We start from the raw sequence: 14995 nt of genomic DNA on the forward strand, positions 1-14995 counted from the left end.
TAGCGTTTCCATGTTACTGCCTACCATAGCTCTTTGTTACAAAGAGTCCCTACGGAGCAAACCATTAAACCGTATAGTAAACTTCTGTTGACATCATGTGCTTAAGTGCATGCTTAATATTCAGCATATACTTACATGATTTGCTAAAGCTTTATTAGTTTTTCTCAATCCTGCATACATAACCTGCTTTTTACTTTCTTTTTGGTAATGAGATGGCACAGAAAAGTTTATGGTTTCACATTACAGTAATATATTTTGGTTCATGTGTGATTACAGCCAGAATTTAAGACCCCATAAGAGCACTGAGCACTGTCTGGAAAAGTTCTTGCCCACCCAAGATGGAAGAGAACATGATAGCCGTGATGCTTCGCTAATATTAGGTTTTGAACCTTTAAATTCTAGTGGGAAATTATCTTAGGCAGACAAAACAAATTCTCACCATATTATTTTACAGATGTATTATCGCAGTTATGTTTTGTAGAAGGAAATACACTTAATGTGAAATGCATCTAGCTAATGGCAGCTGTACAAAATTCAATGAGCTAAAAATCAGGAAGAGGACTTACTTTAATAAGTTTATCCGCATATTGGATGAGAATTGTAGAAAAGGCTGGTTTAGGTGTTCAGAAATTATACAATGATACACATCTGCCCTCAGCATTTATTAAATGTCACATACTGGAATTTATACTTGCATGTCCTGCTAAGCCTTTGTATCAGGTTAATTGTTAAGGAAAGCAACCTAAATGGCATCCCTAGATATTATTTATGTAGTGGAATTCAGTTATTTTACATTTTAGGAATATTAAATATTGTATCTAATGCATTAGCCTTTGCATATATCATTTTATGGGCTAAGCGTATTTCTAAAAATGTGTGTATGTCGAAAGCATTGGAAAAGTACTTTTCACAACTCCATGAAGTTTTCCACAAAATCTATGTGACTTTTGACTGAATTTCACTGAAGCAAGCAATGTAACACTTGGAAACCAAAATAAAATGTGGGCATACAACTATCTGATGCAATCAAGGTAATTTTACTATTACCCTCATGGTTCTCACATTTTGTCAATGGCTTCAACTACATCCCAGAATTCACCTTAAATATCTGGAAAATATTTTTGCTATGGTTCAGCGGACATAATTATAAAAACTGTCAACAGGCACATCATATCGATAGGTACAATATATATAATGAGCATGTTGGCTACGCTTCTAATGTATGAATTTTGAAAGTTGTCAAATGTAACGTGTGGAGTGAGTTTTCATATTTCAGTGTTGTCATCAACTAAAGGCGGCTGTCAGGGCGTGCTGAATAAAGATGACCTGCAAAGTACGGAGACGTAAGGCTGCTCCAAACCACACTGGGTGACAGAACTGAGCAGAAATCTACTCTCAAGCTCACGGCATGATGAAAATGTTTGGTTTCTTGATGGGTTTGAGGGGAGTTTTTTGTTTGGGTTTTTTCCCCTGACCCTTCTCTCAACTACCTACACTGTATTATTATTGAGCAGAGCTGAAATGTGAGATGGATATATCACAAAGTTCAATTAGCCTTTGGGTTAGGTTTAAATACAGATTAATAGTGGGACAAACAGTAGATTCAGCTTCCCAGATCCAAACAGGAGATTTCATGGAGCAAGAAGTCAGGTAATGTAGCAGATGCGTGCGGGCACATTTTGCCCCGTTGGAGCTGGGTCTGTAAATACTGCATCGTTTCATAATTCAGTGGACCCTCAAATTGCAGCCAGGAGTGTGTTTTCCAGCTGAGCTCCATCGAGATAGGATCCTGCAGGAAGCAAGCCTGACATGTAAGACAGTCCCTACTGTACGGCCTTTTCTCTGGAGCCACCAAAAAAATAGCCATTGTGGTGGTGCTGGTGGCCCGCAGGTCAGGCAGGTGAGCCATCCGGGGCAGGTGGCTCACAGAGAAAGAGAGAGGTTGCCACACTGCAGTGTGAATCCACGCCATGCCGATTCCCAAGCAAGGGAACGTGAGGAAGGACTGCCGCAGCATGGCACAGCAGTTTTGTGGTAGGGTCAGTGGTGGCAGAAGCAGGGGAGAAGGGCAACAGTCTGGAACAAACCGTATTGCCTCCAACCACTTATTATCTGTCATGGCTGTATTACTGACGCTTCAGTTTAATTCTGAAGAATTAACTCAGGCAGCGGATTGCACATTGATGCAGTTGGCCGCAGAAAGCACGCTGAAAGAAGTCATAATTAGGTATATTTTTTAAATAAATACTGTATCCAAGGAATGCACATAGCCTTTGGGCAAATCACAGGAAGGGATTCGTTATGCAAGTCAGTCACCAGAGGCTTACGTGATCATTCCCTGCTAGCCAATTTCTCTCAGGCAAACTCTCTCCAGTCCAAACAGTTTTACTCTTGGTAAAAAGTAAATGGTTTAAACCGACTGATGTAACAGAGCTCTTCTTACAACTTTGCACCTGGGTTTTCTTGCCTCATCTTTTACTCTTCATTTGAACGGAGGCTAGAGGCACTTTGGGGGTACATCTCTGATTAGGACAGCATAACAAATTTCAGTTTTATGTTAGACTCGGTGTCAGAGTTCAATTCCATCACAAACACCACACACGTAGTGATTTGCCTTATGTGGCATCTCGCTCACGTCTGATGTATTTTGCAGTGAGGTAACCCAAGCTCTGCCAGAGCACTGTAGGTTCCACTGGAGTCTACTGAGACACAGCAGGCCCTTTGTGTTGCATCTGCTGCTGTTCCAGGAGCAGCAGGAGGGGACAGGTTGGTTCCTTGGTGTCCTGCTTCCCAGCTGGCACATGCTGATGACCTGTGTGGCCGGGCATGAGCACCAAGTCTGTTCACACACCATGACCCCATGGTGGTGACAGCTGCCTCCAGCAGAGCACAAACAGGTGGCAGAGAACCCCAATACCAGCAGAAGCTGTCAGAGTATCTACCTGCTCTCATTTGCCAGACCCCCAATGAAAGCGTAATCCTGTGAAGGGTTTATATCATTGACGGTTAGTTCATTAATGATAGCTTTTACAACTTTTTCAGTTCATAAATACTGTCCAAATGGAACTTAATTTTCCAGTTACTGTAGTCTGAAGGCTGTGTAACACTATTAAATATGAATTTGAAAGTCAGAGTAATTAAAGGTTGCATCTGTCACTGTCCTCTATACACAGTGTTTCTTGCAAAACATTCAAAATCATTAATCTGCAGATAAAAAAGAGGAACGCTTTGGTAATGTGAAGAAAACTTTGTGAAATTTGGCTGGAAGCTGATGTGCAGCACTGATTTAACTTCGGGGATCACACAGTTTACCTTGGAACAGTTTACTTTGGAAAGCTTTAGTCATGTTTTAGGTTATAGAACATTGGTTTGGTTCAAGACATCATGGTCATTACTAGGTCAGACATCTGCTTAAGCCCCTTGAATTCTGGCACGAAGATCAGATACCCTGCTGAGACCTCTTTTCCCTAACTGTCTTACTCCAGCAGCAAGGGAGGAATGACAGAATAGGTGCTCAGCTGCTGTAAATCACAGAACATTTACAGGCATTAGTAAGTCACTTAAATTTAGGGTAGCAGAGGGTCTGTGCGATGATTAGCACTCTTACAAAATGATTCCATTTTCTTCAGTCATCTTTTTTGCAGCGAAGCATTATGATTCTTTTAGACTTGCATTTAAACTGCAAGTAGCGTGACCAGCTGTTTTGTATGGATATACAGATACAAAATGAAATGTATGCCTTCCATTTTTATACTATTAGTTTGCTTCCTCAGACACTGACAGTGCATTCCAATTTTTTCTGCAGTTTTTGTTCTTGGGGTTTTCTTCCTACATAATTTATCAGTTGACCACTTGATCTTTTCTCAGCTTCACTCAATATCCCTTTATCTCTCATTTTTCTTAGTAGCCAGTTTGTCTATTGTGTAAAAAGTTTGCTAAAAGTCATCTCATCATTTCTTTAAATGTGCCTTGGAAATAGCAAAGGTCTTTCTGCTAGAGGTGATATTCTCCTGCGAGGAAAGATAACTCAAACATTTCAACCGCAGAAAGCTGAAAGGTTGAGAGAGAGTTTGCACCACTTTCCTGCTTGCTGTGATCAGATCACGGCGAGGTTTTTTGTAAGTGCTACGTAGACTATTTCTGTTGCAGTAGATAAAAGGAAAACTTCCATGAGGAGAAGGAATACAATAAAAATTTGTATGCAGGGAAATCTTTGGAGGTCTGAGATGTTGTGTCTCTCCTCTTCAAGCACTTTGTTGGACTGAGGAAGTGCTGATTCCAAGGATCATTTATTGCCAAAAAAAAATACTATTTTCATATTTTTTTGGCAGTACAAGAGGGAGACTCTGAAGACAACAAAGTATGTGGAGCTTGTTATTGTGGCAGACAATCGTGAGGTAAGAAACTGAAAACTAAAAGTTGTGGGAAGCTTGGGTAGGAAACAGGTAGCTCAGGTCAGCTGCCATGGTATTGCAAATAGTGTGCTTCAGACAGCAATATGATGGTTTTCAAAAGTAAAGCTTCTTCCCTAATTAGGGTTAAGCCAGGGAAGGTGCTGTTAAGATAGGGCAGCACTGACAGTCAGTTGTAAAATTCCTTGCAATACTTCATAAGGAATTTGACTCTCAAATAACTGGCACATCTGGCAGTAATTGAAGAGGAAAATATAAATTGACAATTGACTGCTCAGGATCTCCTTGAGCTAGTTAAGCCTACATTGGCAGAGACTCTGCCCTCGGTGGGACCATCACTGTTTGGAAGACACAGTAGGATCCTGCACGTGAAGCAGTGTTTTACCATCGCATTGCACAAAGCACGACTGCCTTCCTGACAGTTTGCAACGAGAACTTCAAAGCGAGTAACCAGGACTAGCTGTAGAAGTGTTTCAGTGAGTTTAATGGCAGCCAAAGATCTAAGTCTTGGTTTGAATTATTTTACCACCTTTTTTTTTTTTTTTTTTTTTTTTTTTGTCTCCTTGAACACTGCTAGTTAGGGACGTACGATATCACTTTACTAGTAGCAGGAGATGAAACAGCTAACAGAAGAGCCTTCTCTTTTTCACAAACATCGGTCCCTGAAAGATCCCTGTGTAAGACTCAGGGATTTTAAAATCTTTTCACAAGAACCAAAATCCTGTCCCATAGCCTGTGCTTATGCTGAGGCAGACCACGATCCCATGAAGCCAATGAGAGTCTGCCCATGGCCTTTGCTTGCACCACGCAGCTCCCAAACATCACCGACACCGCTGGCAGGCTAAGGTGGCTGTTGGGGGGAAACTGTGACATTTGTGCTGCTAGTACACTGATCCTTTACATTCCAAGTTTCAGAGACAAGGCAAGGATGTGGAAAAAATTAAGCAGAGGCTGATAGAAATTGCAAACTATGTTGATAAGGTAAGAACTTAAGCATTATTTCACTTTTTCCAAACGTACTATGCTTTCTGAAAGGTGTTGTGAAATCTCTTTTTCTTCTACTAGTAAATTAAGAAAGTCGCGGCACTCGGATCAGCAGCTTTCACAACCTTTGTCACAGCTCCTTACCCACGCACCTTTTCAAGGAGCTAAGCCAGCTGCTTTACTCATACTCCGGTATTTCAGAGCAATGCTTCTCTCCAACCAGTAAAACCAAAACAGTAAACTGAAACCTTTCGTGTGCCCTTCAACACACTAAGCTGTGAGCTCTGCTATATGGGATGCATATACCTGTGGAAGCACTATTTCTAAGGAGGTGCACAATTTAGCCCTAGGATTTCATTAACCTGGGGAGAGGGTGGGGATAATCACATATGGAACAGCCCATAGGAAAAAGATTATTTTGAGCACGAATTTGGAGAACGAATTCCTTTGCAGCAGCAAGGGATGGTTCAGTTGTAAGGCCAGCCCAACAGAGGGCCAGTGAGGGCACAGTCAAGAAGATACCTAGCCCAAGGGAGATGATGGAATCGAAGATACGCAGTGTTTAAGGAAGCAGAAGTTGATGGCTGAGTAAAAGCAATAACAAAGAGGCATACACTGCATTTTTTTCTTTATGTGAAGTAATTTCTTGACAATAAACACCACGAGTCCTCTACAGTGCTTTTTGAACAAATTAAAGTTTATTTTTGTTGTGCTGTATGACCACAAAAAACTCAGAGTCCAGTAGTGAAATTGTAACTCAGGGAGTCTTAATTTCACTGAGAATTTATCAAGTGATGCTTCAAGGGCAATAACTCAAGGAGAAGCATTCTTGATTAAAAAACAAGCTGCTGAAGACACCTCCACCTCTTCTGTAATTGTCTTGCTGACTTATTACTGGAGGACAGGTGTTTATATGTTACCTGCTCAAAATTAATTTTGCATGTTAGAATATATTTATGTTTCATGCTTAATTTATGCTCAGCAAATGCCAACATTACCCAAATGGCTGTAATGCATATAAACAAGACAAAGATCTAGTACGTTCTTTTCTCAGGCTGTCAGCCAAATCTGGACTTGATCGATTCTTGAATCTTTCTTCACATTAGTCTCACATTAGAGTTGTTATCTCTGCTCCATTACTAATGCTGCTCTGGCTCCTCTCTTGTGGTAGCTGCGGTATTTACCAGCAGGATAATAGCGTATGGAGCCCACAGCACTAAGATCACTTGTTTTTATCTGCTGCGAGCAAGACTCAATGACTCTGGCTGGTTTTCAGCTGTTATTTTGAACCACAATGGTAGCACAGCACAGCTGCCCCTGCCTCGTGGCTTGCATCGGTGCTAGCGATGGAGGGCAGCCATGGGGGTGTCACCTGCCGTAGCACCTCATTTGTTCAGAAGTGAAGGACGTGCGAAGGTAGTTGCAACGTTCTGTCTTGAAGGAAGATGCCAAACCTGGGTGGGACACAACATACCTTTGGATCTCTTTGAATGTCTTACAGGTATTTAGTCAGGTCAGAACTGTTTTCTGGAAGTCATGGAAGTACTTCATCTTAGTCAGTCATATCAGGTATTCACTTTTGCCCTGGAGAAGAAAACATTTAAGCCTCTATAATAAAGGTTCATATGCACATTATGCTTTGGTTGGAATATTCTAATCCAGTGTGATCTAAAATGGGTTTTAAAGACATGTTTCTGTTTTTCTTTTCTCATTAGTTCTATAGGCCACTAAATATTCGAGTAGCCCTGGTCGGAGTGGAAGTATGGAATGACATGGATAAGTGCTCTATTTCTCAAGACCCTTTCACCAGCCTCCATGAGTTTCTGGACTGGAGAAAGCTAAAACTGCTACCTCGTAAACCCCATGACAATGCACAGCTGATAAGGTACACTTGACACTCTGATATCGGCCGGGATTTCAGTGGTTTGAGACTGGTTGCACTGAATCCTTCCCCAGTTGCTAAGGTATTGTGAGGAACATCTGTGCTCCTGAGGGTTTGTCTCTCCCCTCTACAAACACCAAAATAAAAGCATTTTGCAAGGCCCTTCAGCAGATGCTTCAAATTAATTTCCTTGCACTGCTCTGCAGTAGCCCTGTTACTTGTAGACCTTTCCTGAATACGATTAATGTAAAAGTGTAGATGTGTACTAACCTGGTAAATACTGAGGGTATGAATTTACAGGTGGTTTAAGCTGGTCTCAGCCTAAATTGTTACTGGAAAAGGCAGTCCTGCCCTCACCCCAAATGCGGAGCTAAGGGGGCACTACCTGAAGTAGTAGTAGTCTTTCTTCTTAGTAGAAAGACCTCAGTAGACTTTAGAATTCAGTGTAAATGAGACAGATCATTTGCATTTGTGACTTAGCGTGAAATCATACACATCTTTTACCCTGCTGCTGTTTCCTGGATTAAAGTGAGTAAACATGCTCAAAGTAAAAGCAGTCTTAAAAAACAAGGTAGCCAAAGGAACACCTTTTTCTTGAACCAGGCATAATGTTGATTGATGAACTATTCTTTAGACTATACAGATAAACATACTTAATGTCTTAGTAATTAAAAGGAGCTCTTTACTCATTACATAGATATTCTTACATTAGCTGTGTAAGAATAGACTGAACCCTTCCAAACTGTTCCTCATGAGATATTTGATTACTTTCTATGTATAATAATACTTCGGAATTTTCTAATCTGTGTATTATAACAAGTAGCATATAGACTCCCTACCATTAAATAACCCTTCTTTCAGCTAAAGACATTATGTTTGTATTTCTAATCCCAACTTCAGTCAGGGAAAAAGGACAGGAAGGAAGGGTCCTGTTCCAGAAGTAAACCCAAAGGACAGTGATCAAATGGATCTTTCTTGTAGCAGGGGTGCTGTCATTGTCAGTCTGGCAAGTTGGCATGATTAATCGGTGCTTTGCATTGTTTTAAACCTGCAAATGTGGAGCCGAGACACTTGAAATGGGATCTTTGTTTGAGATTGGCAGAAATACAAAAATAGGGAGGTATCTTGGCACTGAACAGTGATTCTGTGATTCCTCTTCTCCTTTCCTGCCCTCCTGCAGCGGGGTGTACTTCCAAGGGACTACCATTGGCATGGCGCCCATAATGAGCATGTGCACTGCAGAGCAGTCTGGAGGGGTCGTCATGGTAAGTGGTAAAAGCACAGGACTTGAAACTGGCCCAGCTGGTGTGACACCGTCTCAAGTTTTGTAATACTGTATTCTGTAACAGAACATTAGCCCCATTTGTCCCATTTTCAGTCTTAATATTATCTATATGTACATTCAGATTGCTTGTAAATGATTGTTTCCATAGTGAAAAAAATCAAAATATCGCATTAAAAATATAGCATGACCTCTTTGCAAGGATCCTTTACTCCTAACTATCATTAGATCAGGTGCTGTGGTGCTGTGAAGGATGAGAACCAGAAGATATATTTGTTATGCACTTGGGTAAACTAGTGTTACAGGCAACAACAGCCTATCCTGAATCTTTTATTATATTGATTTTATTCTGTATTTACACAGTTTTCTGTGTAAGGCCTTATTTTCCATCTTTGCAGCGCAGTGGGTTTATTACTTTGCCAGACAAGAAGAACAAACAACAGCAGCATTTGTCCTACCTGAGCCTCTCTCAAACAGTGCGACTGGTAATGCTGCCGTTAGGTGCTAGGCATGATGAAAATACAAGTACGCTTCTTAGCCAGTTTCTGGGTGTAGTTCTGGAGTATTTTCTTTCAGAATTTTTTTTTTTTTTTTTACTTTATTTTGAACAGTGTTTTGTGCTAATCGTGGGGGAAGAAGTTTTGCATTGACTAAGCTTTGCAATAGAAGTACTTTAAATAAAATCAGATGTGGACTCCCAGAGTTTGCAGGCCACTAACAGGCTCAGCTGGTGACCTCAGAGCTCAACTCCAGAGCAGAAAGCCAGGGAGCCCTAAAAGCTTCCTGGTCTCTGAGTTCAGCCTGCACGTGCTGAAAACCTTTGTGCTTTCTACAGCTTTGTTGAGACTTCCAACAACCCAAGCGATGTGGGGGTTCTCTCCAGCTCTGCTGGACACCCCAGCTGCAGATCCCTACTTCAATGAGGTGGGAGCTCAGGAATGCACAATGCTCAGCATTTGCATGCTCTCAAAGTTCCCAGTTCTTCAGAGCTTCACGGGACTAACCTGGAGCCCAGGACAGAAGGCTTTTGCCTCAAGACAATCCGCACAGTGCTGTAAGAGCAGAGATGCGGTCCCTTCCCGCTCCTGCATTTCCTCCTTTCTTAACCAGCTCCCAAACCAAGGCTGGCCCGCAGTGCAGGGCCCCTTTGTGGTCTCATGGACAAGTAGGCAAGAAGCCAAGCGGGGGTGAAGCATGCAGTCATGGAAGATGATTTATAGACGGTCCAGACTGTGAGGATTTAAGAGATGAGCAGAGAAGCTGAGGTGCAGGAGAGCTGGAAAGAGCAATCAAATCACATAACTGGGAGAAAGGCATGTCAATATTGTAGAAAAGACAAAGGCTTCAGTCTCCCGGTAGCTGGAGAAGCTGAGCCTCTAGTAGCTGTTTGTAACAGCCTTTCACTGGGTACCTGGGCGATAGGTGCAAAAGAAAAAGGAGGAAGAGGAAGAAAAAGCTGTAGGAGTCTCCCAGAGCACTTCCAAATCTTGGCAAAGGCGTATATGAGGCAGACAGCCTCATTTTATCCATTTCACCCTCAGGCCAGCAGTCACCGCTTTGGCTTATCTGCAGTCAGAGCTGCCTTTAATAATGACCTTTTTGTCCTTTTAATTTTTTGCAAAAGCTTTAAACTATGCTACAGTGTCTTTTACTGCAAAGTCAGTCCTCCACAGTCTGGAGACTGTCATTTTAAACAGAAACAACAAAACATAGTTTGTTCCAGTAACAAGAAAACAAGAATCAACATTTCTTTAAAGTGCTCTCAGGGTTCTGACAGAGGAGAGATGGATTTATCCGTCCGGGAGAGACCCAGTGTCTGTGTACGAGCCATGGGGCTGGCTGCAGCTTCAGCTGGGCAGGGGAGCACGATGTTTTGCAGACTCCCACCTCAGTGAATTTCAGCTTCTGAGGTGCAAATTAACTCAAGGCTTGCGCAGCATAACTAGATCCAGTTCCTTAAGCAAATCCTTAAAAAGGAGCCAAATCCCAAACAAGCAAACACTCACCCCCAAAACCCAAATGGGCAGCTGCCCAACTTTCCCCCTCGGCTAACAAAGGCTAATTCAGATGTATACAAAAATTGTATATGCCGGTACCTACAGAAGAAAGCTCTACATTTGGAAGATATGCAAATGAAAGAATGAACTTTTAACCTGGGAGGCTATAGTGCTCAATGTCTCAACACTGGGCAACTGAACATTTGGTCAACTTTATAATCCAGCCAACCTATTACCCATCCCACCGTGAACACTCAATACCAAAAAACTCCCACACTCTCAAAATTGTTCTGAAAGATGAGGCAATGGAGAGATTGCATGAGAAATAACATTTGAATACAAAAAAATGGAGTCATTCTTGTATGATCTGATTTTACTGGCTGGTTTTGCAGCTAGTCGGCTCTACTATATGATATAAATTCCTCTGCCATGCCTCCCTGAGAGCATGCCCCTCTCCAATTTTCTATAGGGCCGGATTCTCTCAGTGGTAGATGACACCCTGCCTCCCACTAATTTGAAGAGAAACTCAAAGTGGTGAGAGCAGTCATCTGAGTATGAGAAGCTTTTGGTGTATCAAGAGCATTATAATTTTATTTTACTGTGATGCTTCTGTTGTGTTGTAGAAAGACCAAAGAAAAGAGCAAGCCTTTGAGACATGATTCAGACTTCATTCTTATTTCAAAAGATTGTCCACTAAATTCATGGATTTAAAAGTAAGATATTGCTGAGTTGCTGTAATGTAATGTAGTATTCTCACTCGTGTCTAATTTCTGTTAACTTAAGAGGGAAATTAGGCTGAATGACAGGTGTGGAACTGAGGCACTTAGGTTTGGGCGAATTAAGTGGAATAAAAGCATGGTTTAGGAAACTTATTCCTACAACTGAGTGAACCTGCATGAAAAGTACCAGGACTGGGGCATTTGCCTGCTCTGGCTGTAGGTGACAGTATTTTATTATTATGATTTGGTCTGAATCTCAGTGGAATGAGGCAGAGTTCAGCTGAAAGAAGCTGCGTGTTTTGTGCAACAGCTTAAAATGTCTTAACACTAGATGGCTGCTTATTCAGTGGTTGTGGTTGTTGGGTAATGACTTTTACTGCTCAAGTTAACTTTAAAAGGCCCTGGTGGAATAAGTCAAAGTCATTTCTTTAGTCCTTGTGATACTTAAATGGTCTCAGTATCAAATGGGACATGTCACTGTTTGTTTTGACAATCTTCATTTATGCTGCCTACAAATAACCTCTTTTGCTGAGGTATCACATTCTTTGTTTTAAAAACCCTCTCTAGAAACTGATAAAGTTGCATTCCAAGTGGATCTGAGCGAGTAATGAGAACCTCATGGGCTGTAATATTTGTTTGCCTATTCAAGACCAAAATTACATTTCAGATCATTTATTGCTCTAGTTCTGGAGTGAATCGTGTGAATTCTTGGGTTTGTTTTTAATTGCCAGCTTTAGAGGTGTTCAGATAAATATAATCCCTGTTCAGTAGTAGAAGAGATACTGGCAAAATAAAGGAAAGCTGAGCTCGGTTTGCTGTCTGTCTAGGCAGCTCAAAGCTTAAGGGAATTGCTGTCTTGATCACATAGCCCTAATTTCAAGGCATCACTTCAATGTGTCACTGGTAAATTATATGGATCTTTGGTCCTGGAATGTTCTCTGGCTGAGTGAGAGGTTGCGCTCTTTTTATGACATCAGGTTCGATTACATTGAATTCTGTAAATATTTCGTACATTTCTATGAGTACAATGATAAATCGGTTTGTATGTGACTAGTATCTAAATAAGATATCTGCATATGTAGGCATTGTGCAAGTGTACATATATTTTCTTGGTTATTACACATTATTTTGCTGCATAGGTTTACTCTGTTGTTTCTGTGACTAGAAGAGATTGTGCAGCTTCTTTCAGCAAACAGGCATCTTAGAATATAAGTGCACACAAACCTGCTGTTTTCTTAGTCACAAGATTTTTATAGTAAATTTTTAAATTCAGGAAAAACTAAAAAAAGATCTTTTGTAGAAAAGTACAATTATTTTGAGTTTTTTCGAAATGCAGAAAGAGGAGTTTCTTGTTTTCAGAATGGCTGTATTCTCCTTTTGATTTTGTTTTCTGTTTGAGAATTGATTTACTAAAAATATTAGCACAGACAGATGAGGAAACTTTTAAACCTACCCCAAGTCATGTATTAAGGGCTTCATTAATATATAGCTAATGTTTTAGACAGTTTTACCTTTCACTTCTTTTTAGTATGAAGGCTGGCTTAGATGATACTAAAAGAGTTGTTTCAACTGAATATATTCATATATGTTTCTAGAGCAGGCAGCTGTACATAGTAATTCCATTTACTGACTGTTAAAGACTGGATCATGCATTTATATTACATGTTTATGCCTTTAGGGAAAGCTTTCATATAGGTACAGTGGAATTTTTTCCCCTTAAGAAGATGATCAATGTGGAAAGGTCTTTTACTCGAGGTTAAGCCAAAACATCAGGCTGATCAGGAGCCTGTAATCAGATCATACGGTGAAGTTCTTACAAACGATTGTCCCCCAAATCAGCATTTCAATGAGGATTAATGTTAATATCTCAATCTGACACTTGGCAACATTTAGAATATTCATAGGTGTTAATAAAAGGCCATTGAAAGTTTGAAGATTGTTTTGTCCTTTCGTTTTAAAAAGGAGGTTTTTCAAAGTACCTGGTTTTTCTTGCAAGGCTTGTGAACTCTTGGGCTTTCTGATATTAAAGAAACAGTCCAAAAAATATTAAATAGACCAAGTGAAGTCTTTTGCTGTGTTTGTAATTTACATTTTGACGTGAACAATTTTCTCACTTTTCCCTCATCACACTTACCCTTGCCCATAAATGATGGCCCATTCCAATACTCCGCATCTGGGTGACTTTTCTGCCACTGCCGTGTCTTGGGAGTTTGGGGCATAGATTGAGCAGGGGAGTTTTAAGCCCTAAATAAAGAGATGGCCCAGATGTTCAAAGCTGCCCGATGGTCTCAAATGTCTAACGTGCTCGGGAAACTGGGTGGCCAGGCCAGAGAGTTTGTCCTCAGATTCCCAGCCTGCACTTAGTATACGCAGCTGAATTTAAACCTGTGTCCATTTAACAACAGTGTAACCACAGACGGCAAATTTATAAAACATTTCAAAAGTCAGGCAATAGGACGTTGGGTGGGAAATGTGTATTTTGAATTGTTTTTTATGTGTTGACTTGACTAGTTCTTTTGGTTTTTTTAAGGATCACTCAGAAAACCCTCTAGGTGCAGCAGTCACGCTGGCTCATGAACTGGGACACAACTTTGGAATGAATCATGATACATTGGAGAGGGGCTGCAACTGCAAAGCGTCTACTGATAAAGGGGGCTGCATCATGAACCCCTCTACTGGGTGAGTGCAAGTTATAGCACTGGCAAGTTACACTTAGAGTGGAAAATTTTCACTTTCATTTTGTGTCTCAGGACCATTTAAAGGGAAAAAAGAAAAAAAACCCTTTTCAACACCTGTCAAAATAACTTCTCGCAGTTATTCCCCTCCAGCTGAAACAATTAAACTTGTTATCAGAGCACAACATGTACCGTTGTACCTTTCTATTTCTGCATTACCAGTGTGAGAGACAAAAATGCTGTAAGCAACTGGTTGATGTAAAACAAAAACAATCAAACTGCATTGCAAGCGTGGAATCAGAATTTCACCATCTCTCCTCTTGCCAACCGAGTATTGGTCATAATAGGAAATGAGCAGCATCCCAAGGCCAAGACTAGGATGAAAGTGTAGGAAATAAAGTAATGCAGGAAATATATTATTAGGCTTCCTGTAAAGCTTTTCTCTTGTGCAGAGAACGTTCTTTAGTTTTGCACAAACTTTTCCATCTCACCCCTTGTTATAAGTGTATAGCAGTTTTCACATGTGACCGAATTAAATCTGCAAGGTCAGTGGGGTTAGGGTTGTTCAGTGGCCGGAGTGAGATCTTCCAAGAAAACATACAAGACAGTGGGAAATAAATCCAGTGAACCTGTGCTCATCATCTCTGAGTCAGTGCTGAATGGTTGATGATAAAGGCACTACGCCAATGGAGAAGCGTAGTGGTTTTGTAGACAGAAAAAGTACAGGCACCACGACCAGCGTAACCAGTTACAGCTTGCTTCTTTATATTTTAAAGTACTGTTAGAAACTGAGCAATATAATGAATGAGTTCTTCATGCCCGTATTCAGGCAAGAACTGATAGGATTAAATGGAGGTGAGAGAGAGTAGATTTTCCAGCGCTTTCTGACGGTAAGTGATGTGCTGGCCTGGACCACCTGCAGACCCACACATAGCTAAAGTTTGGTGACTGGAAGCTGGTAAGAACCAGTCAGACAAATATCTGTCAGCAGAGTCTTGTAGGTACAGCTGGATTTGCCCTTGGGCAGGAGGATGGTCTAGATGA

The 14995-nt window shown here is 41.0% G+C and overlaps 1 protein-coding gene across 1 annotated transcript in view; it reads left to right on the forward strand.

Annotated features, from left to right (window-relative positions):
- Nucleotides 1-14995, forward strand: part of ADAM12 (ADAM metallopeptidase domain 12) — a 187357-nt gene that overhangs the window by 120283 nt on the left and 52079 nt on the right. The window contains exons 7-11 of the mRNA XM_037400747.1: nt 4332-4397; nt 5322-5393; nt 7112-7281; nt 8459-8543; nt 13807-13955. Of these exons, the coding sequence (XP_037256644.1) occupies nt 4332-4397; nt 5322-5393; nt 7112-7281; nt 8459-8543; nt 13807-13955 (542 nt within the window). The remainder of the gene's footprint in view (nt 1-4331; nt 4398-5321; nt 5394-7111; nt 7282-8458; nt 8544-13806; nt 13956-14995) is intronic.

This window comes from Falco rusticolus, chromosome 9, assembly GCF_015220075.1.
Source record: "Falco rusticolus isolate bFalRus1 chromosome 9, bFalRus1.pri, whole genome shotgun sequence".
NCBI lineage: Eukaryota > Metazoa > Chordata > Aves > Falconiformes > Falconidae > Falco > Falco rusticolus.